The 23,442-nt window shown below is 41.5% G+C and overlaps 2 protein-coding genes across 2 annotated transcripts; both read left to right on the top strand.

Moving 5' to 3' along the window:
- Nucleotides 1-1,302: 1,302 nt before the first annotated feature.
- LOC122008454 (protein QUIRKY-like) lies at nucleotides 1,303-4,752 on the top strand. Its single transcript, XM_042564195.1, has one exon. The coding sequence runs from the start codon at nucleotides 1,641-1,643 to the stop codon at nucleotides 4,641-4,643; it is 3,003 nt and encodes a 1,000-aa protein (XP_042420129.1). The 5' UTR covers nucleotides 1,303-1,640; the 3' UTR covers nucleotides 4,644-4,752.
- Nucleotides 4,753-6,754: 2,002 nt separating this feature from the next.
- LOC122008453 (indole-3-acetaldehyde oxidase-like) lies at nucleotides 6,755-17,040 on the top strand. Its single transcript, XM_042564194.1, has 10 exons — nucleotides 6,755-7,014; nucleotides 7,595-9,358; nucleotides 10,649-10,908; nucleotides 11,009-11,218; nucleotides 11,813-12,031; nucleotides 12,579-13,544; nucleotides 13,864-13,959; nucleotides 14,064-14,162; nucleotides 14,694-14,883; nucleotides 16,406-17,040. Exons 1-10 carry the CDS (start codon nucleotides 6,882-6,884, stop codon nucleotides 16,636-16,638), a joined length of 4,170 nt encoding a protein of 1,389 aa, XP_042420128.1. The 5' UTR covers nucleotides 6,755-6,881; the 3' UTR covers nucleotides 16,639-17,040.
- The last annotated feature ends 6,402 nt before the right edge of the window (nucleotides 17,041-23,442 follow it).

Here is a 23,442-nt window from a genome sequence, read left to right as displayed (position 1 = left end):
TTCCTGCTGTTTATCGTGATAGGATAGCATATATCGATCGTGAGATTTGATGGATGCACAACTTGTTTGAGTAGCCATGCATAATCAATAAACCTTTTGTTTGAGTTACGGTCATTAATCGCATTACAATGCCCCCTTCAAGTTTGCTCCAATGTACTATCCTTCCGAGACCACCTGATGCCTTTGCAAGGGGATAAGCAAAGACAACATATCATATTGTGAGATATGAAACAAGCGTGTTGTGCTGTCGTATGGTTGGATTTTCATCGTCAATACTAGCCAAAGCACTTATTGGGGATAGGGTCCGCAGCTCATTTCAAATATTGTTGATAGAGCTTGATTCCTGCTTACCCGGATAGTATAGCCGATACCGATTGATAAGATTTAATTTGATGGATCCACAACTTGTTGGAGTAACCATGATCAAATGAACCTTTTGTTTAAGTAAAGGTAGTCAAATTACAATACCCTTCGAGCTTGTTCCAATGTACTATCCTTCCGAGTCCACCTTGTTACATACCCTCACTCCATTTTTAAAGATTTAAAGACTATTCTTGTCCAAAAGGACTGATATTTTATTGTCTCCCAAATCTTCCTCTAATCCAAATCTTAAAGATAGTAAATAGAGAATAATTTTTGCGATTTAAGCACGTCTATACGTTTCAACTTCTTGAAATTTAAGATTTCAAATAATAGTAAATAAAAATAACTGTTAAAACCAGCATAATTTTTCTAGCAAAAATTAAAAGGGGCCCAAGTCATATAAATCATAGAAAAGGTATCTTTAAAAAAATAAATAAATAAAAGGGCACCCTATTAGATATTTTATTTATTGTTGATTTCATCAAGATCTTAAATTATAAAATTTAAACACAATTATCCTGTTGATATTTACAATACTACAACAATATTATATTAAGTGTTACATATTATAATAATCACCTAATAATTTTTTCATGTTGTAGTAGCTAATAGTAGTTATCATAATAGTATTGAAAATAAAGATATTTTCGAGATAAAATATTTAATTGTACACCTATTATTTTTTTTTTTAAAAAAAACAAAGACATCCTCACAATGATTTGTTTAATTTGGGGTCTTTTGATTTTTGTCCATCTTTTTAAATGTTTTAATAAACCGGACAAATTTCCAATTATAATAAATCTATGTAATATACTTGGTTATAAAAATTAATAAAACAATAAGAATATGACTAGATTTCCGTTAAAATCCAAAGTTTGTCGAGTAAATTGCAAGATGTTCAAAATATTGCCGTATGCACGTGCAAGTCACGTGCCACAGAGTTGGGGACAGAATGAGGGACAAAGAGTCGTCATGGCCGGTGGAGATCTGAAAGCAAAAGCTTTCGCTTTTGATTCATGGCCGCCCAGAAGCTGACACACTCCTCCCTCGCCTCCTCCTTTCTCCCCGCTGAATCCGATCTCCAAAAGCGAAAGGTCGGATTAAAAATGGCGCGGCGAATCTCCCGCCCCCTCAAAAAGGCGAAGGTGAGAACGCTATGCGGCCATTAAAGATCAAAAGTGGCTCCTTGGGCGTCAAGGAAACCACAGCTTTTGCAGAGCTAGGGATTCCACTAAGGATCTTTCTATATAGCTTCAGGAGCTCCTCATCCTACTTCCATGGCCTCCGTGGCGAGGAAGCTGGTTGTGGAGGTGGTGGAAGCTCACGATTTGCTGCCCAAGGATGGGACTGGGTCTTCGAGTCCCTATGTGGTTGTTGATTTCGATGGGAAGCGGAAGAAGACGCAGACGGTGCTCCGGGATCTGAATCCGGCGTGGAATGAGGCCTTGGAGTTCGCGCTAATTGGGCCCGTCGACGACGCCGGGGAGCCGATCGAGGTTGAGGTCTACCACGACCGGCGCGCCGGGCCGAGTAGCCGGAATAATTTCCTCGGGCGGGTGAAGATCGACCCAAAGAAGGTGGTGAGGAAGGGGGAGGAGGCTGCTGTCGGCTTTCCGCTGCAGAAGAAGAACTTCTTCGGTTGGGTTCGAGGTGAGATTGACCTGAAAATGTATTATGTCGACGAACCGGTTCCCGAACCGGCACCTCCGGCGCCGCCAGAGAATCCGGTGGAGACGGGTGCTAATGAGGCGGAAGAGCCGCTGGTGGCTGCTGCAGAGAAAGTGCTTGACGAAAAGCCCGAACCTGAAAAATCGCCGGAAGCTGCAGCTGCTGACGCCGAAAAGCCAGCTGAACCCGTTCGTTCGCAGGAACCAGCGGCCGAGAATGTTTCGGAGACGGTCGAAGCCAATCCGACGCTGCCGCCGGCGAAGCTCAGCGCGGAAGAAGCCGCAGCTCCGGCGGTGGGAGCGGAGAAAGAGGCCGCCCCGATGTGGGCTCCGCGCCCGAAGCAAATGGCTCCACCGGTGGTGCGGTCCCCGGAGGTCGCGGAGCGCTCCAAGTACGACCTGGTGGACAAGATGCAGTACCTCTTCGTACGGGTCGTTCGAAGCCGAGCCCTTCCCGGCGACGCGAAGCCGCACGTCCGGGTGGCTGCCTACGGCCGCCAAGTCAGCACGAGGACGGCCTTGCGGTCGGTCTTCTTCGAATGGAATCAGACCTTCGCATTCATTCGCGACGCATCAGCGGCCGCCGCCGACCCCTCCGCCCTGGAGATCTCCGTGTGGGATCTACCGCCGGACTCCGACACCCACGACGAGGAGGATGATCACTTTCTCGGCGGAGTGCGCTTCGACGTTTCGGAGATCCCGCTGCGCGACCCACCGGATAGCCCACTGGCCCTGCAGTGGTACCGCCTCGAGGGTTTTTCTGGTCGATCCGGCGATCTCATGGTCGCCACCTGGATCGGCACCCAGGCAGATGAGTCGTTTCCCGACGCGTGGAAGGCCGACGCGCCCACCCACGTCGGTTCCCGCTCCAAGGTCTACCACTCCCCCAAGCTCTGGTACCTCCGCGCCAGCGTTATTGAGGCGCACGACGCCCTGGCGCCGTCGAACAGAGACTACGCCGTCGCCGTTAAGGCCGCGCTCGGTTTCCAAGTGTTGAAGACGCGAAACGCCGTGAGCCGTAACGGTGCACTGCCGACGTGGAACGAGGACCTCCTCTTCGTGACCGCCGAGCCGTTTGGCGACGAACATAAGCTGGTTCTCTCCCTCGAGCTCCGCCACGGGAAGGACGCCATCGCGCTGGGGTCTGCCTCCATCCCCCTTTCCTCCGTCGAACGCCGTGTGGACGACAGGAAAGTGGCATCCCGATGGCTTCACCTCCTGCCGGAGGGCGACGAGGCTCCGGCAAAAAAGGGCCAGAAGCCTGGCGTCGGCGGCCGCCTGCACGTGCGCTTGTGTCTCGACGGCGGCTACCACGTATTCGAGGAGGCGCAATACTGTCAGAGCGATTTCCGGCCGTCTGCACGGCAGCTATGGCAGGCGCCGGTAGGCGTCATCGAGCTTGGGATCATCGGCTGCAGGGGCCTCCTTCCTGTGCGCGCCATCGACGGCAAGGGAACCACCGACCCGTACGCCGTCGCCAAGTACGGGCCCAAATGGGCTCGAACCCGCACCGTCGCTGACAGCTTCGACCCGGCCTGGAACGAGCAGTACACGTGGCCCGTCTACGAACCATCCACGGTTCTCACGATCGCCGTATTCGACGAATCTGAAGACGCCACGTCGCGGTCAATGGGGAAGGTTCGGATTCGTATCTCCAATCTGGAGACCAATCGGATCTATCGCGGAACCTACCCGCTACTGCAACTTCTTCCTTCCGGCGTCAAGCGAATGGGGGAGATCGAGCTCGCGGTGCGCTTCTCCCACGCAGGCTCCAACCTTGATCTGCTCCACGTTTACGTCAGGCCCATTCTTCCGGCGATGCATCACCTCCGCCCCATACCGGCTGAGCAGCTGGAGTTCCTCCGCCTCGCGGCTGCGAGGATCGTCGCGACGCACTTGGGGCGGTCTGAGCCATCGCTGCGGCGAGAGGTAGTGCTGTGGATGCTGGACGCGACTGGGAATCCGCGCGGGTACAGCATGCGACGGGTCCGCGCCAATTGGTACCGGATCATGGTGGCGCTCTCGTGGGTCTCCGACGTGGCCAGGTGGGCAGAGGACATGCGGGCGTGGCGGAACCCGACGGCCACTGTGCTGGCGCATGGGGTGCTGGTGCTGCTAGTCTGGTACCCGGAGCTGGCCGCCCCGTCGATCATGGGACACGTGGCAGTCGTCGGGGTGTGGAGGCGCCGGAGACGACTAAGAGAGCTGATGCCGCACCCGTGCCTGAGGGCGTCGCAGGCGGAGGTGGTGGAGCGGGAGGAACTGGACGAAGAGTTTGACCCAGTGCCGAGCCTGCGGGGATCGGATGTTGTTCGCGCCCGGTACGACAAGATGCGCGCGGTGGCGGCCAGGTTTCAGGCGATGCTGGGGGACGTGGCAGCCCAGGCTGAGCGGGTTCAGGCGCTGGTGACTTGGAGAGACCCACGGGCGACGGGGATGTTCGTGGTGCTGTGCTTCGTGGTGGCAGTGACGCTCTATGTGGTGCCGGCGAGAATGACCGCAGTGGCGGCGGGATTCTACTACTTGAGACACCCAATGTTCAGGGACCGTTTGCCGTCGGCCGCTGTCAACTTCTTCCGGCGGCTTCCTTCGCTAGGTGAAAGAATTTTGTGAAGAAAAAATGATCTTGTTGGAAGTGGGGATTTCAATTTCCTTCAAATGAGATGGGGTATTTCCTATAGGGAGGATATGAAGTATTTGAATATATTTTTGGATTTAAATACGGAGGTGGATGCAGTAAAATCTTATTCATGTAGTCTAAATATATATAAGTCTCATTTTTATTAGAAAAAAACTTTAATCTATCTTCTGCCTAGTAAATTTATTATTAGGCAATCAACATATAACTTTTTTTTTCAAAAGAAAATTATAAATGGTAATAAGATGATGGATTTAATATAAATATTCTATGGAGATAAAAGTTAAATATCCGATAAGTATGAAAATAAATATAATAGATGGAGATAAATATAGAGGATATGAAATTTGATTCAAATCTTACTCATTGTCATCTCTAGTTGGAAGTAAAATTATCAGACGGATCAATTTATAACAGGTCGGCTAATTGACGGGATAGGATGAGCCGTCATTTTGACCGGTTAAAAAATTTCTAATTCAACCTACCTCAACTCAATTCAACATGGATTGTGGATTCCAACCTAAGGATCCACCCAAAAAAAATAAAATAAAATTTTTAAGTATGGAAAATTCTTGTCCTCTTGGCACTATCTGTCTTCTTTCATTCTTTGCTTTGCTTAAAATCAGCTCACGTGAGCAGCGTGTTTACAATGCTGAACTTTGCGACGGTCAATAAAAATGAAACGATCATATTATTTTTGAGTGGAATTGAAAATTTTGAAGTGATAGTCACAGTCTAGCAAACTGTTTTTCAAGGAAATCATGTGAAAGTTCACATTTCTACCCAGGTCTTCTTTATCGAGTGATAAAGGTTTCTTTGGTGTGTGAGAATCAAAGGCATGGTTGTTAATGAGTGCATTGATGAAAATCCACATACTCAACGTGAGTTCCACCCTTTATTGTGACAATATCATTTACAATGCTGACCTGTTTAAACAACACACAAGAGGAAAAATCAATTGAAGTATGGTGGATTACAACGAACCAAACCCATAAGTTTTTATTTTTAATTTTAAGTTTTAAGAAATTATTCCTCAACCCGTGGGCCAACTCAAATCTATCATCGGGCGATCTGCATGGGTCATGGGCCTAGGCATGTCAGTCTACTTGGATCCATCTTTAAATAAAATGATAAAATTTTAATTCAATGTACTTAAATTATTTAGTAGGACAGACAAACTTAACATGCCTTCTAGTTGAAAGGCAAGACTCTTGAAATAACTATGGATTTTTGGGTTTTCCTTATGTTTCTAAAATGTCTTCTGTTGTTTATTATTATTTTTTTTAATAACTTTTAAAACTTTAATTAATAAATATTAAAACATCTCTTAAGACTTATATTTCAATGTTAGTCTATTAAATTATTTGAATTGCTCAACGTTTTTTTATTTAATTAAAAGTTTTAAACTAGTGATTGATAAGTGGATAAAACCTAAACTACAATTACATCAAACAATCTTAAAATAAGCGAAGGGCAATAAGCATTACATTTGACACCATCACTAATATCTCCTCCTCCTCACCAATATATGTCTAGATGCTTATAGCTCACATTTGAATCCCTTACCTTTTGCTTCAACTGTGAGTTTTTCCAATTCGTTGCTATGACAATCCTTATCATCTTATTACATTAAAAAATGAAACAGTCTATCTTAATGGTCCTTCTAAAATAGCTTCACACTCTATAAAAGAGAATAAATTACGGGAAACATTTGCCTATACAGCGGAATCCTTATCACTTTTTGAGCCTAGTTCTCAAGGTCTACATCCTAAAAGAGAAGGCCATCGAAGTCGTTTTGCTCATTAGATAGCTCCCTTCGATAGCTAATACGCGGAGTAATAATGGAAAGGATCATCTCTTCTCCTTCCTTTTCATATCTCTCCTTCCAATTTATGATCAATGCGATATCCATGAGCATGTTAACTTATTAAAAGGAACATATTAAAAGTGTTTAAATGATTTTGAAACTTCGGAGGGGATTTTGGGAAAAAGACAGTAACTTCGGAGGTTGAAAATGGAAAGGAATTTGGAAAATTCCATAGAAGCGCATCCTTCCAGCAACTCGCTGCCAAAGTCGCAATAAAAATGACGGTTTTTGTTCGTCCCTCCGATTTGACGGGAGCATCTCTTCGTCGTTCGATCCGCCGGTGTAAAAAGCGGCGGAAATCGGAAGCTCGCTCACTGCTACTAGCAGGGGGCCAGCCGCAGATAGGATGGAAGGGAAATTGGTGTTCGCCGTCAACGGGAAGCGCTTCGAGCTCGCCGAGGTCGATCCTTCCAGTTCGTTGCTCGAGTTCTTGAGGACTCGGACTCGGTTCACGGGGCCCAAGCTTGGCTGCGGTGAAGGTAAATATTTTCTCACTATGCTGTTGTTGTTTTTGGGTTTCTGGAAGTGATATTCTAGTTTGGTTCCTGAAAGTTCGTCTTTTGCGATGGCTTGTCATTTTGATTCGCAAAGATGCTAATTTTCTGATTGGCCTTTGGGCTTTTCTACTGGCGCTACTAAGTTTTGTAAACTCGAGTGAATCTTCATTTATTTTCATTTATGAGCGCCACTGATGTTTTGTTTCAACAAGTACTTTGGTCTGATACCTGCCCATGGCCATTAACCTATCTTCTGTAGCTTTGTTTATCTTATAACTTCTCTGCTTCTGTTGTCGTTTGAGTGAGTCATCTACTTGTTTGGGTCTTGCCATGTGTTATATGTGCATTCAATACCATGAAAAGATGACTGCTGCGGTGCTTTATTCGTAACTCATGTTAGATGCATTTTATTTAAGAACTCTTGGCTCAACATTTTATAGTATCTGGAAGGTGCCCCCTTTTTTCTGCTGAGAAAATTTTGAATTACTTGGAGTATCATGCCACCTAAAGACTTGGATTTTTCAGCTCTAGTTTAATGCACATCTGCAATCTCATGGTTTAGGTGGATGTGGAGCGTGTGTTGTACTTCTTTCAACTTATGATCCAGTTAGTGGTCAAGTGAAGGACTCAAGTGTCAGTTCATGCCTTACTCTACTTTGCAGTTTACATTTATGTTCTGTTACTACCACCGAGGGGCTTGGAAATAGTAGGGATGGCTTCCATCCAATTCATCAGAGATTTACAGGATTTCATGCATCCCAGTGTGGCTTTTGCACTCCAGGCATGTGTATGTCACTTTTCTCAGCTCTTACCAATGCAGACAAGACTAATAGGCCTGAGCCTCCAAATGGGTTCTCAAAGATCACAAAACTTGAGGCAGAGAAGGCTATTGCCGGCAACCTTTGTCGGTGCACTGGTTATCGACCCATTGCAGATGTCTGCAGGAGCTTTGCAGCTGATGTTGATTTGGAAGATCTGGGTCTGAATACATTCTGGAAGAAAGGGGAAGATGCAATTGTCAGCAAGTTGCCTGGTCACAACCGAGGAAAAATCTTCACTTTTCCTGACTTCTTAAAATCTGTTGTCAAAACATCTTTAGATACTTTGATGAATGGTAAGAATACAAACTTTCTGGATTCTCAGTGGTACCGACCTACTAGCTTCGAGGGATTGTATCAACTCCTGAATTCTAATGCATTCATTGGGAGCCGTACAAAATTGGTCGTCGGAAACACTGGATCTGGTGTTTACAAAGAGAACAACCTATATGATAAATATATTGATCTCAAAGGGATACCAGAGCTCTCAGTGATCAAAAGGGATCACACAGGTATTTCATTTGGAGCAGCTGTAACAATTTCCAGGGCTATTGAAGTGCTAAAAGAAAATGTTGATAGTGTGCCTTCAGCTGAAAAAATGGTCTTTGATAAGATTGCTGATCATTTGGATAAGGTAGCATCACCATTTGTCAGAAATATGGCAAGTTTGGGAGGCAATCTGATCATGGCACAAAAATTTCAATTTGCATCAGATGTTACTACTATACTTCTAGCTGCTGGATCAACTGTTTGTGTTAGGACGGCTTCAGATAGGCGGATTCTTTCTCTGGAAGATTTTTTAGAGTGGCCTCCATTAGATGAGAAAACCATACTCGTGAGCATACTTATTCCTTCGATTTCCATGGTGGAGTTATCTTACGGAACTGACCAGCACAGTGTGTCTTCACATAGAAGTAAATCCAATATCATATTTGAAACATACAGAGCAGCTCCACGCCCCCTAGGGAATGCTGTTTCGTACTTGAATTCTGCTTTTTTGGCTCATGTTTTTTCCGATAAGATTACTGGGAATACTGTTTTACTATATCTACATTTGGCTTTTGGGGCTTATGGAAGTGAACATGCCATCAGAGCTAGGAAAGTTGAGAATTTTTTGGTGGGTAAAGTACTAGAAGTCTCAGTTTTACTGGAAGCTATTAAATTACTCAAAGAGACCATCATACCAAAGCAAGGCACTCCCCATTCAAGCTATAGATCAAGTTTGGCAGTTGCTTTTCTGTTCAAATTTCTTCAACCACTATCTAAAGACTTGGCTGTGCCTGAGAACAATTATCATAACAATGCTTCTGGTGTTGCTGTAATCACTGAACATCCTAATGAAAATTTCAACAGGAATTCCGATTTATCACATCATGAGGCATCAAACTCTGAACTATTTAACAGTTCCAGTGTTCTCTTGTCCTCAAATCAGATGATTCAGTATGGCAAGGAATATCAGCCGGTTGGTGTGCCTATCGAAAAAGTTGGAGCTGAAATTCAAACCTCTGGTATGTTTTACATCATTCTTTTTTTGTAGTTGGAATTTTTCATCATTTACATTTTTTTTGTTTATGTTATTTCTGTTAAATATTTTCAATCATTTTTTTGACTTTTAATTTGTTTTTCATAATATGGTTGTCTGGACTAGCATGCGACACTATAGAGAACATCCACCATAGTTTATTTTTGAGAGATAAATAGTTATGCTCTTGAGGAACAAACCAAAATCAACGAAAAAGAATTACCAATACAGGAAGGATGAAGCCAACCAGTGAGATTGTACCAAGGTCAAAATGTCAAGTCCACTGAAAGTATTTCTAACAATCTCGTTGTTCTTAAGCTCCAACAAACAAAGTCCATCCCATATCTGATGGGAGAATTTCACTTAGAAGTGGGGTTGAAATTTGAAATTCAAGTCATTCGAAGGATCAAAAACTGTGTGGAATGTATTCTAGTTGTATTCTATTGGTGAGAGACTTCCAATCATACATGACAAAGAAATATTCACCATACAGATGATGAGTATCCTCTGAGTCAGTGTTGCAAAACACAATTATTCGCTGACAAAAACCCTAAATCTGAGGGAAGCTGCATTTGAGAGATATTAATTGATCAATGTCCTGAGGAAAATTTTGATGAATAGGAGCTTCGTTGGTAACTGCACTAGATTTCCTATATGGTTGAGAATTATCTGGTAATTTCCTACTTCAACAAAGATTTGTCAGCTTCATACTTGAACTTTGCCTGTTGAATTGTATGCTGGAGTTTGATAAGTTAGGAATAGGTCCTTTAAACTGAGGTGTCATTGTACTGGAGAAACTAATGAAAAAAGTTTACAATTAGAGGCTTGGGGGTGTTGCGGCAAAGTAGATACGAATATGAGGGAAGGCTAGCTGTAGAAGGTCATTTCAGTTCAAGGTTATTATCTTCAAAGATCAAACACAAATGGATACGTGTTCTTGTCTAGTTGTCTTAACTAAGATTGCTGATATAGTATGGTGTTCAAAATTTTTAGGGGTATGCTGATATTCCCGATGGTAGGAATATCATGAAATCATGTTAATGACTTTTATAATTCCAAATAATTTTTAGTTACCAAATACAAGATTTAAATTTTCATACTTGGTGTGTAAGAAAACGAAGTGCCCTTTATTTTTCACATCTCTATAATATGTTTCTTTTGTTTTGATATTGGATAGTTAACACTTCAAATTGCATCATTGTTTATCTGAAGGATCCATTTTTACCATATATTAAGCAGCTAATGGCCATTAGTTTTGCTCTTATGCCCAAACCAGGTGAAGCGATATATGTGGATGATATTCCTTCTCCAAAGGACTGTCTATATGGTGCATTTGTATACAGCACACATCCTTTAGCTTGTATAAAGGGTATTAAGTTCAACCCTACGTTGGCATCAGAGAAGATCATCACCTATATAAGTGTCAATGATATTCCACCTGGTGGCAAAAATGTTGGATCTGGCACTATGTTTGGCACTGAACCTTTATTTGCTGACTCTCTGACTGAATGTGCTGGTCAACCTCTTGGCCTTGTGGTATTTCCATCCTTCCACCATTTTGACTTATGTTTTGTGTTCTTCATGTTTGAAATATATACATTCCTAGAAATTACATCTAATTTTCGGGGAGCTTTAGGTTGCAGAAACACAGAGATACGCCAATATGGCTGCTAAACAGGCAAATGTGCAATATTCCACTGAAAATTTAGAACCTCCAATTCTAAGTGTTGAAGATGCAGTCAGAAGATCAAGTTTCTTTGATATCCCTCCATTTTTATATCCTCAAAATGTTGGAAACCTATCTGGAGGAATGGCAGAAGCTGAACACAAAATTCTATCAGCAGAGGTGATTTTATATTATCATGAATATTTTTTACTGGACCAACATAAATGCTGACTGTCATCTTCCTGTTGAGATTGTGAGTTTAATGCAGACTTATATTGAGTCTTTTGATCGAGTTTAATTTAAACAATTTATTTTACTATTTTGCGTATCAAACTACAACTCTTTGGAGTTTGGACCATGCATGTTGGTCATCTACTGATTAAGGCATATCCTCAATTAGATGCATGATAAATTGGAGAAGATGCCTATTCATAATGCAGTTTGTGGGATAAAATAAAAATGATGACTTTTGATTATTGGGCTTTAACTAATGTTAAGGATCAGTATTCTTTGAAGGAAGTTGAACAAGCCTACCAGGGACCTCTTAGCTAGATTGTAGCTACAAAAGTTTTAAGTTCATAGAAAAGTTCCAATGTGTTGTAATGTGTGATGTGCATTTGGAAAGTTTTACTTTTATGGGTAAAACTAACGGCATTTGGAAAGTTTTGTATTTTTGGGGGGTAAAATTAAGGATATACTAAAGGATAAGCAATATTTTCTAATCCTTCAAGCTTATTCTTCTTTTCTTCACTTAAATGTCATGGTCATATGCAGGTTAAACTTGGTTCACAATACTATTTTTACATGGAAACACAAACATCTCTTGCCGTGCCAGACGAAGATAATTGCATTGTGGTTTATAGTTCAACTCAATGTCCTGAGACTGCACAGGGTTTGATTGCTAAATGTCTTGGAATTCCTGATCACAATGTTCGTGTTATAACTAGAAGAGTTGGAGGAGGTTTTGGTGGGAAAGCTGTACGGGCGATTCCTGTGAGCATATAAATAATTTATTTTTATCAATTATTTGAATCTCTTATGCATTGATTTGGTTACATTCAATAATGGTTAGCCACACGTATTTGGAATGATTAGTGTGCATAGACTGTCACTATATGATGATGCCCTTCCCACTTAAAAAACACCAAGAAATAGGAATTTAGATTTCAATAAAAAGCTTGTTTGTACTGTCATTTTGTATGTTCTTGTTTGGTTAACGATTATCTATTAGATATCGCCTTGTTTGCAGAGGGCACTTCTCTAATCCTTTATTGAATATGAAATATCATGATAAGTGTGAGCTGAAGAGAATAGCCAAACCCATGGTTATCTGTTTACCGGAACATGACCATATGCTTCAAAGCATGAATCTTAAAATAATTCAAACAATATATCTTGTTACTATCATTGGATGTTTCATTCATTTGATTATGACTCCCAAAACAACAAATCATTCGATGAATCTATAAACAAATTTCTGAACTGTGCTCTATGTAATTCATCTTTAAATACTCTAAAAAGTCGATATTCTGATGTTTAGGTTGCAACAGCATGTGCTCTGGCTGCATATAAATTACAGCGTCCTGTTAGGATGTACCTTGATCGCCAAACAGACATGGTTATAACTGGAGGACGACATCCAATGAAAATAAATTATTCTGTTGGTTTCAAGTCCGACGGGAAGATTACAGCTTTGCATGTAGATCTACTAATTAATGCAGGCATAACAAAAGATGTTAGCCCATCTATCCCATATAATGTGGTAGGAGCTCTAAGGAAATACAACTGGGGTGCTCTCTCATTCGATATCAAAGTCTGTCGGACAAATCTTCCAAGTAAATCAGCTATGAGGGCTCCAGGAGAAGCACAGGGATCTTTTATTTCTGAAACAGTTATTGAACATGTAGCAGCATACCTCTCCATGGATGCCAATCTTGTGAGAAATAAGAATTTGCATACTTACGAAAGCATTAAGATGTTTTATGGAAGCAGTGCTGGAGAAAACCCTGAATATACACTACCTGCTATAGTTGATGAATTGATTTCATCAACAAGCTATTTTGATCGCCTTGAAATGGTCCGGCACTTCAACTTTTGCAATAAATGGAGAAAACGTGGAATTTCCTGGGTACCCATTGTACACCAAGTTACACTAAGACCAACTCCAGGGAAAGTATCGATTCTAAATGACAGTTCGATTGTTGTTGAAGTTGGAGGAGTTGAGTTAGGACAGGGACTGTGGACAAAGGTGAAGCAGATTACGGCATTTGGACTTGGCCAACTCTTCGAAGGTGGAAGCCAAAAGCTTTTGGACAGGGTACGGATTATTCAAGCTGATACTCTTAGTATGGTTCAGGGAGGCTGGACTGCTGGGAGCACTACATCTGAATCAAGTTGTGAAGCTGTTCGTCTCTCATGCAGTATTCTAGCTGACAGACTGAAGTCTCTTAAGCAAAGTTTAGAAGAAAAAACCAGTTCCGTCTCATGGGAGACACTAATTTCCCAGGTGCACATCTAAATCCTATAAATAAATACAACAATTTCTCATTTTCCGTATTTTGTTTGTTCCATTGTTAGTTATCACATATCAGTTATCAGTAGCTAAAGTGATTTCTCTAATTCATTTATGAGGTATCTGAATCAGCCTGTTTTCTATCTTCATTTCATCGATGCAACAATTCTTTGTGTTGCTTCCTAACAACCACCCAATGAAACAAAATATATTTAAATGGAAGTAAGATGCTATTTTCTGGTCTAATTCGATAGTTTGAACCATCACAATTTCATTTTTTTCTTGCATGGTGAATCACCTTCTTTATTTGCAGGCAAATATGCAAGGTGTAAACCTGTCAGCAAGCACTTATTGGGTTCCTGATACTGATTCTATGCAATATCTAAATTATGGAGCTGCTATAAGTGAGGTAATTGTATCGATCGTGGCACACAGTTAAAAAAATTAGTTGGTTTTCAAGACACTTTAGTATATTTCTTGGTTTGCAACTTCCAATTTGTGGCTCTGTTGTAGGTAGAGGTTGATATTGCTACAGGATCCACTACGATTATCCGTTCTGATCTGATATATGACTGTGGACAGAGCTTGAATCCAGCTGTGGATATGGGCCAGGTCTGGTCTACTTGTTGTGTTCTTTTTCTTGTTTATCCCTTGTTAATCTCTGAGCAAATTACAGAATGACAATTAGCGAAACTTTATAAGCGCCAAGATAAGAATCTTTGTAATTTGATGATTGGATTATCTTTGTTGTAAATCTTGGTTTTTTATAAAATGAAAGAAAACAAATTAAAGATGGTATGAAATCTGCAGACTACCAATAGATTCGTAGTTACACAAGTTGAAATGATTTAGAGTTGAAGGTAAAGATACGATAGAGGGAGAACCAAAATAAACTTAGTAACTGTACTAAAAGGATTAAGAGATAAGAATACTATTATCGATATAAGTTTCATGGAGTCTAATGAAGGAACAAGATTGATGTAACCAATCCAATTAGCCAGGAACAAGATTGATTTAGTTAATAAATCTCAAAACTAAACAAGCCGTGTGTAAAACTCTCTATTCCTAATGACATGATGTTAAACTTCAAACTTTTCTCGATTAGTATGATCAAACATTAATCTTTGCCTCTCTTTTGGGCAGATTGAAGGTGCCTTTGTTCAAGGAATTGGTTTCTTTATGTATGAAGAAGTTGTGGAAAATTCAGATGGTTTGGTGGTCTCTGATGGTACTTGGACATACAAGATCCCCACCATCGACACAATCCCGAAGCACTTCAATGTTAAATTGTTGAGCAGCCGGCATCACCAAAAGCGCGTTCTCTCCTCCAAGGGTATGAATCCATATTTTGAATTATATCGCTTCAAAACTCTATTGATTTTGCTTTTATCTGAAAATTGTGATTGCTTTGCAACAAGACTTAAGAAACCATTCTGTGCCTGAAATGCAGTCGTCCATAGCAATGATTCTCTTGTGTCGATCATATCAAATGTGTTTCAATCGATAATATGCTTTAGCTCAGCTTGGTTTCTCCAAATAAAAGTCTATAACAATTAGAAAGTCAATTGAATTAAAATTTTGATGAAACAAAACAAAATTATAAAAAATACAAAAAAAATCTCAACTCTGGCTAAAGGGCATCTCGACTAAAGGTTATACTTTTCGAATACCAAAATGAGTCTCGTGCATAAGACAAGAGAATTAATTCTTGTAGCCTTCTAGTAAAATCTAACTCATAATTTTTAAGGTCCAAATTAAATAATTTTAGGATATTTGGTATGGCAACTGATTTCTCTACGTGATTATAAATATATCTTGATTAATTACAAAAGCTAAACTTGGACTAGCACAACTAAAATTGGATTATTATTTCTCCGTCTTTTGTGCTTCTTCTCTTTGCTAATGCTAATGTTTGTTTGGTACTTATTCTCCTAACTCTTCTTATTGGGTTTTTCTCTCATCCTGTGACTAGTATACTAAATTGAAGGATATGTCATGGACAAAGAATCATCAAATCTTGATTAGTATCGAATGGTACTAAACAAAAGGAGTGTCAAATGGTATTGAACGAAAAGGTTTTTCTTATAGAGACCATTAAAACTATCCCAACACCAATAATATAGAAACCACTAAAACTCTCCGAGCATGGATAATATAGTTACATTTACCTGTATTGTTACAGGATGGTATTAGTCTGCATGAATACAATATGGTGTTAGTCTACTATCTAAACTATATGTTTCGTCCATGTTAACTATTGATTCCGATACACTTGAAGTTGGAACTACGTTTTGCACATATTTCTAGGTTGCATGTCGTCCTTGCAGGAAGTTATATTGATTGTAAAAAGAAAATAAAAAAAATCTTGTTGATCAAAAGACACTCGTCCTGAACTTTCACCTAATGCAGTAAACTGAAAAAAATGGTAGTTTGAATGTTGATAAGGATATTGCAAACCATAAAAATCCAAATAATACATCTGAATTAATTCACAAATAGGCCCACCCTGTGTATTTGTGTTTCTTTTCATATTGTTATATTCAACACTTTGGCGGCTGATGGGCATTGTTGTATTCCCTTCTCAACCTATAATTTAAGCTTCGTTCAATGAATATTTATTTGATGATTTGGCTTCTGCTTCAATTTAATGTTTAGTGATTATGAATAAGTTTATACTGGTACGACTCATATTCATTCAGTTTATGCGTGCCATTATTATGTTTGTTGATAACTAGTTCTTGTTTGAAAAACATGTATCTCGATACGCAGCAACACCCACTCTCTGCCTTGTCCAACTGAGGTTATTTTTCCGAACGATGAAAGCCAGTAAACAGCTGATAAATTTCTTATTGCAGCTTCTGGAGAACCACCTTTGCTTTTAGCAGTTTCAGTTCATTGTGCGACAAGAGAAGCTATAAGAGCCACGAGAACTGAGTTCTCTACCGACGACACTAAAAGTTCTGCATTGGCCTTTCAATTTGATGCTCCTGCCACCATGCCTGTGGTGAAGGAGCTATGTGGACTAAACAATGTGGAGAAATACTTGGAAACCTTCATAACTACTCGGCAACCTCCCGAGGATGCCTAACAAATTCTAGTTACACTTCTTGAAACTAGTTTTCGGCATTCAGAATCTGATATACTACACCGAAATTATCGTGCTCCTTCACTTGGTAAATTTGGTGCCATGATTGGATATTATTTTGCAGAGCTGAGTTTACTCATTAACCTAAAGATGATAGGAAGGAAAGGCAAACCATAAAGGGTTTTGAAGAAGGATTCAAGCAGCAAAACTTCATAATCTTCAAGAACTCTTAATGAACAGTGTTGTTGTTTTTACACTTTTTCTTATCCTTCCTTTTTTTTCACCAATTTAAACATCAAAACTACTATTTGTAATTTAAATAAATAATTTGACTCTGTTCAACTATTTCTACATGTCTGTAATTACTTGATATTAATGCTAAATAATTCTAAGCCATCAGAACAATTAACAAGGACTTATTGCTATCTTTATCCTTGGCTTTGTCTTGATAGATATAATTGATAGTGAATTTTTTTTTAAAAAAAAAAGAGAAATGACTTTTGTTCATTTTAGGTAGAAGTTATTTTATCATAAAAGGAAGGACAATATCTTTTTCTTTCTTAGAAAAAGTAATGGGGTAACAATTGAAAGGATACTCTTGATTATATTTTTTTTCTTGAAAAAAAATAAAAGAGCACTTTATTATATTTTTATATCGAAAGTATCCTTATCAATTATTTTGTAGGTGTATAATGTGTTAAAAAAAATTAACTTCGTCAAAAAAAAATCTTTACATTGAGTATATTTATTGATGTGGATATGGCTCAAGGATAAAGAAGGAATTAGGAGAAAGAGGAGAGGTATTTCGATCTCTCTATTATTTAGGGTTTAAGGGAGGGGAGGAGGTATTGTTGTAAGGTGGAGGTTTGTTTTTTGCTTCCGCCGCCAGGAGACTTGGCCAACTTCTCTCTCTCACACTCCGCTCCTCGCCGGTGCCGGCCGCCACTCCTTTCCTTCTCCTCCTTGCGACGCCGCCACTGTACAAACTTGGCGTCGTCCTCTTCCCCTCGCCTCTTAATCCGGCGCCTCCTTGTCGGTGACCCCGCAGGGGACTCCTTGCATCGCCTCTTCATGGCGATGCCGCCGGCCACTATATCCTTTTCTTCTTCCTCTGTGTTCCACAGCTACCTCAATAGGCCACCGCGACCTCTCATGCCAACGGCCTCAGCATTGGCACTGCCTCACGCTCACGCACAAGGATGGCTGGCGACGTTGACACTGCAACAGACAAAGGGGCACACCCCCTCCACCTCTTCTCCATCGCCACAGCCAGCCTTCACCGCAAGTTAAACAAGCGGTCGACCACACCTTCGCCTTCCAGCATCATCATCTGCTCCACAGCCACCGACGAGCAGTCTCCAACCACCAGCATCGCTCCCAGCAAGCCGCCTTGCTGCCTTCGCCGGCTGTTGGACCACGCCTCTCGTCGCTAGCCTCCACCCTTTTCCTCCTTTTCTTCCTCGAACACACCATGCCACTACCACAGCCAGTTACCACGCCAACCCTTCCGTCCGGCATTTGCCATCGCCGGCATAGCACTGCCACATTAGTCGTCTCCACGTGCCACCTCCGGCAGGCGCAGTCGCCCCTAGTACTTACTGTTGTCGTAGGTCACCGATCAGATAGTGTTCTGCTTCGATTGTGTTCCGACCTTCGCGCCGATTTGGTTTGTGCACTGTGTGGCAACCTATGCGCTGATCTAGTTTGTGTGTCGTGTCCTGGCCTCGCGCTGTATCTTATTCCGACCTGTGTGCCATGTTCCGGCCTGTGTGTTGATGTCACATCTCGGCCTACGTGCCGATTTTATATCCCAGCCCGCGTGCCAATATCATATCCTAGTCTACGTGTTTCTGCTAGGTCCCGTCCTGTGGGTCGTCTTCGGGATCCATGTCACATTCAACACTGCGCCACCAAACTCAGCTCCACATCCGACTCCCGTTCATCTACTATTTCAGGTAACGACAACTCGAGCAACATCTCGACCAACTCACCGATCCACCCGAGGGCGCCCCCTGGGCCAGGGTACATTCTTCGTTCATATTCTATACATATTTCATTATTTTATGTATTAGTCTGTTACTTATATATTCGTTCGATCTGTCTCGAATATCGGGGTACCAGGGACCGGGGCGACTTGGTCGCTGGCTGCAAGTAGCGTTGACCATAGGACTTCTGACGATTTGATCAGCATAAAAGCCATCTCAGCATACCCCCCCTCCGGGACGTCGCAATTCAGTCAACATTCCATCCACCTCACCTGGTGATCCCTCTGACTCAGATTCTGGACAGGATCAATTTGACGTCGTCTATAGGAATCTTCTCCATCTGTTCTGGAACGTGAAGATAGATGACATCGAGAGGTTCTCTACCATTATCACATTCTCGGAGGATCCTGACAAACATATTATCCTCTACCCTCACTCCACGGATATTCGGGAGTCGAGGGATTGAGTTAAAGCTTCAGCTGGCCGACAGGTTAGTTTTTCCATTATATTTTTTCCTTGACTCTACGAGTATTCGGGAGTCAAGGGACCAAGACAAACCCTCAGCCGGTTGGCACGACTCCTCGATCAGGTACATTACGGGCTCTGCTCCCTTTTTACAGTTATAGGATCTGCTATAGCTCCTTGATAAGAGAGTAAGATCCTAGTTCTTTGGTCAAAGACGAGGGCCTTCGATCTTTGATCGGACACTAGGGGCCCAGCTCCGCGATCAGACATTAGGGGTGTTAGTTAGAGCCCTAGAGCCAATCATTTGATGATTGTATGGACTCATGTATATCATATTCTTGTATATCAATAAAGGTATTTGTTTGGTTATTATACTTATTTATATTAGTGCCAAATAGACTAAGTATAATAGCGTCCTTGAGTAGAAGGTTCATACCTATATCAATTGATTAGTTGAATCGATAGTGAGATGATATAGGGAACACTACTCTAAATCATTCCTAGTCGAGTATTAACATTCAGGGACAATGTTAATACAATAAGACTAGCATGTAGGTCAGCTCGATGACTTGATCTCACAAGTCATGGATATAGAGATATCAAGCTGACACATGGGTATACATTAGAGAATGTATACTGAATGACCCGTCATGAGAAAGTATCATGGATCGTTATATGAGTGTCATATACTTTCTCATGTGACTATTAGTATGACAATTAGTCCTTAGACCTGAAGTCATCATGGATCCCTACATAAGGAGTTATGTACTTTGGTTTCGTCAAACGTCACCCGTAACTGGGTGGACTATAAAGGCGATTACTGGGTATATAACGAATTATGTAGAGGGATGTGAGTGATGTAGATGGGATCTATCCCTCCCATATGACGGGAGCGATATCGGTATTCTTGATAGAGTGAGACCACTAAGTGCATGGCCATGCCCAAATGAGTCAACATTAGATGTTGAGCTCATTTGATCGAGTGAGTCTACTTGGAGTTCAAGATTTAGATTGATTAGAGGATGACACGGTCTATGCCTCATATTGATCAATCTAGACGTCTAGGATAGAAGGACACTTGTCATTATTTTGTGAGTAGTCACAATTGGTAGTCACAAGGTGATGTCGGATCTCGACATTCTTGTAACTTGGATAGTAATGATGTGTTGCTAGATACCGCTCATTACTTATGCTCCTAAATGGGTTTAGGGCATTGCCAACGTTACAAGAACCTATAGGGTCACACACTTAGGACAATTAGGTGGAGATTAGGTTCATATGATGAACCAAGAGGATTAGATTCATTTGATGAATCAAATTGGATTAAGAGTAATCCTAATTGGGCTAACTTGAGTTCGACTCAAGTTGATTCATGTGTTAAATGAGTCTAATTTAGATTTTGACTCATTGAATCAATTTAATTTAATGAATTAGATTCATTATATTAAGTTGGCTCGAATCAAATGGTTGGATTAGATCCACCATGGTAGAGATGGAGTCAAGTTTGACTTGACTTGAGAAGGAAGACCAAAGGTCAATTTTGACTTGACCTTTTTGCCACCTCATTGGTGAGTTGACATTAGGTGGACCAATAATGATGTTCCACATCATCATGGGTGCCACCTCATGAAAGTAACAAAGTCACTCTCTTAATGGTTTCATATTAATTGTAATTAATGCAATTAATGTGATTTTATGATTTCATATTAATTGCAATTAATGCAATTAATGTGAATTTTGAAATGTGGCCGGCCACTTGGTTTTTGGGTGAAAAAATTCATTTTTCATTCACTTGTGTGCATCTTCCTCCTTCTCCCTCTCAAGCTCTCCCTCTCCCTCTCCTCCCTTGGCCGAACCACATAGGTGCTAGCACACCTTGGTTTTTGGTCATCTCCATCTAGTGTGTCCGTGTGGATACTTCTAGAGGACCGGCGCAGCGGTCTTGAGATCCGGCATCATTTGGACGAGCGGAAGCGAAGGGCATCGCATCAAGGGTAAACACTTTTCCTCATAGATCTAAGTAGTATATCAGTTTTGAACTCGTACAAGAAATAGTTTTTAATTTTTATACGAATCTTTGCGGATCTACGGCTTTGGGTCCTTGGGGTTTCCGCGACGCGATTTTCGCGGCTCGAAGAACCCAACATGGTATCGAGCCACGTGCAAAGACTTGTACGAGTTAGTTTTGGTTTTTGGAAAACAAAAGCTTCTGTGATTTTCTGTAAAATTCAATTTTATGTTTTTATGGGTAATTTTTCCTTATAGGCGAAGCACAAGTGTCTCGGCACTTGTAGGCTTCGGCTATCGGGAAGAATTTTCCCAAACGGCTTCGTTTCGACCCAAAATCTTTTGGGACAGCGGACTCGGGTGCCTTTAGATCGCAACGGAGCAACTCACGATGGTTAGATCGTGGGTAGGGGCGCTGCCCCTAACCCCGCAAGGGGATTTGCTCCGCGATCGCACCCGAAATCGCTAAAAACGAACCCGTCGGGAAGATTTTTCCGAAACGGTAATGTCTCGGCCCAAATCGTTTTGGGACAGCGGGTTTAGGCGCTGTTGGATCGCAAAGGAACCCTCGCGATGATTAGATCGCGGGCAGGGAGGGGATCCGTTCCGCGATTGCACCCGAAACCGCTAAACGGGACCGCCGGGAAATTTTACTTGTAAAATTGTAAAAATTAATTTTAAAATTATAGAAAATTATGAAAATATATAATTTTGAATTATATATATTAATTTGTAATAGTCATGGCCCAAAGCCCAATATGATTGGTTGTGTTGTAATTCATAATACGACCTGCGTGTCGTGATGTGTTTTCGCGTGTTGTATTTATTTTATTATTCGCGACCTGCGCGTCGTGCCTCGTCTTTTATTCTTGTTGTAAATTAGATTTAGACTCGAATGTAACTCGAGTTTCAAATTGTAATATACAAATTGGAGCGGTGGAGGGTCCACACGAGACGGAGTTCCGAGGCAGGCACGAGCAACACAAGGTGGTCAAAGGGAGGCGCTTGGAGAAGCTGTTGACCCTAGGTTGACCAATCGATCTTCTCATTGGCTTGAGAAGATCGTAGTAGGGCCATGACTAAATCACAAATAGATTAATTAATTAATTATTATGTATTTGATGCATGTTTAATAATTAATTAATTAATTAGTGTCTTAACGATTAGATTAGATCTAAGTCGTGCACATGATGCACCCTTGCGATTAGATTAGATCTAAGTCGTGCACAAGATGCATTCTTCTCGATTAGATTAGATCTCGATCGAACCAACTCTAAAATGCCTAACCGTGCCGTGATACCTATCACTACCTCGATCACATGTATTGTTGAATCTGCCAAAGCAGAGCAATACATATTATCTTGGTAGGGTACGGAGGGACAATCTTGGTCCCGCCTATCAACGCATGGGTGAATACAAACTCAATTAGATTGAGTATTCCTAGTTACTCGGTTGGATCGAGTCAACTATAGGCATTCTTCCAATAGTTGGAAAGATAGGTCAAAATCACATCTATATTAACTCTCGAGCGTATTAGCCAAAGCTAACTCGAGTTTTAATATAAATGCGGATATTGATTCTATAAACAAGAGTTGCATAGAGATGTAATTGGTAATCGTTACCTACCGATCATACTAAGCCTTGGGCGTATTAGCCAAAGCTAACTCAAGGGTTAGTATGATGTGGATCTTGTCCCACAAGAATTATAGAATTCAGTGGGAGCATCATTTAATTAAAGGCCTAATTAAATGATTTTTAAAGAATATGATATTTATTTCGCAAATTTTTTTGTAGATAACCATGACGTCGAACACGAATTCCCTGCGATGCGTCCTTGAGAAGGACAAGCTCAGCGGAGCAAAGACTGGTACGGGAACTTGAGAATAGTTCTCACCGGGAGCGTAAGCTGTCGTTCGGAGCAGCTCATTAGGCTCCTCCCGCCAATGCCCTGAGCCGACAAAGATGCTTACAAGAAGCATCAAGGCGACGCATTAGATGTGTCTGTCTAATGCTCGCGACCATGAACTCGGAGCTTGAAGCAACATGAGTTGATGGGCGCTTTTGATATGGTTGAGCATCTTCGCCAACTATATCAGGGACAAGCGAGCATGAGAGATTTGAGATCTCGAAGGCACTGTTTCATGCAAGATGTCGACGGGGCTTCTGTAGGTCCTTATGTACTCAAGATGATTGGGTACATAGAGAACCTACAAAGACTGGGGTTCCCACTTGGCCAAGAGCTGGCCACTGACTCCTTGCCGGATAGCTATAGTCAATTCGTTCTCAACTATAACATGAGCGAGATTGACAAGCCACTGCCCGAGCTACTTAGTATGTTACGATGCTGAGA

Source organism: Zingiber officinale, chromosome 8A, assembly GCF_018446385.1.
Source record: "Zingiber officinale cultivar Zhangliang chromosome 8A, Zo_v1.1, whole genome shotgun sequence".
Classification (NCBI taxonomy): Eukaryota; Viridiplantae; Streptophyta; class Magnoliopsida; order Zingiberales; family Zingiberaceae; genus Zingiber; species Zingiber officinale.
The sequence above is the reverse complement of the archived record's forward strand: the minus strand, read 5'-3'. Positions and strand labels throughout refer to the sequence as shown.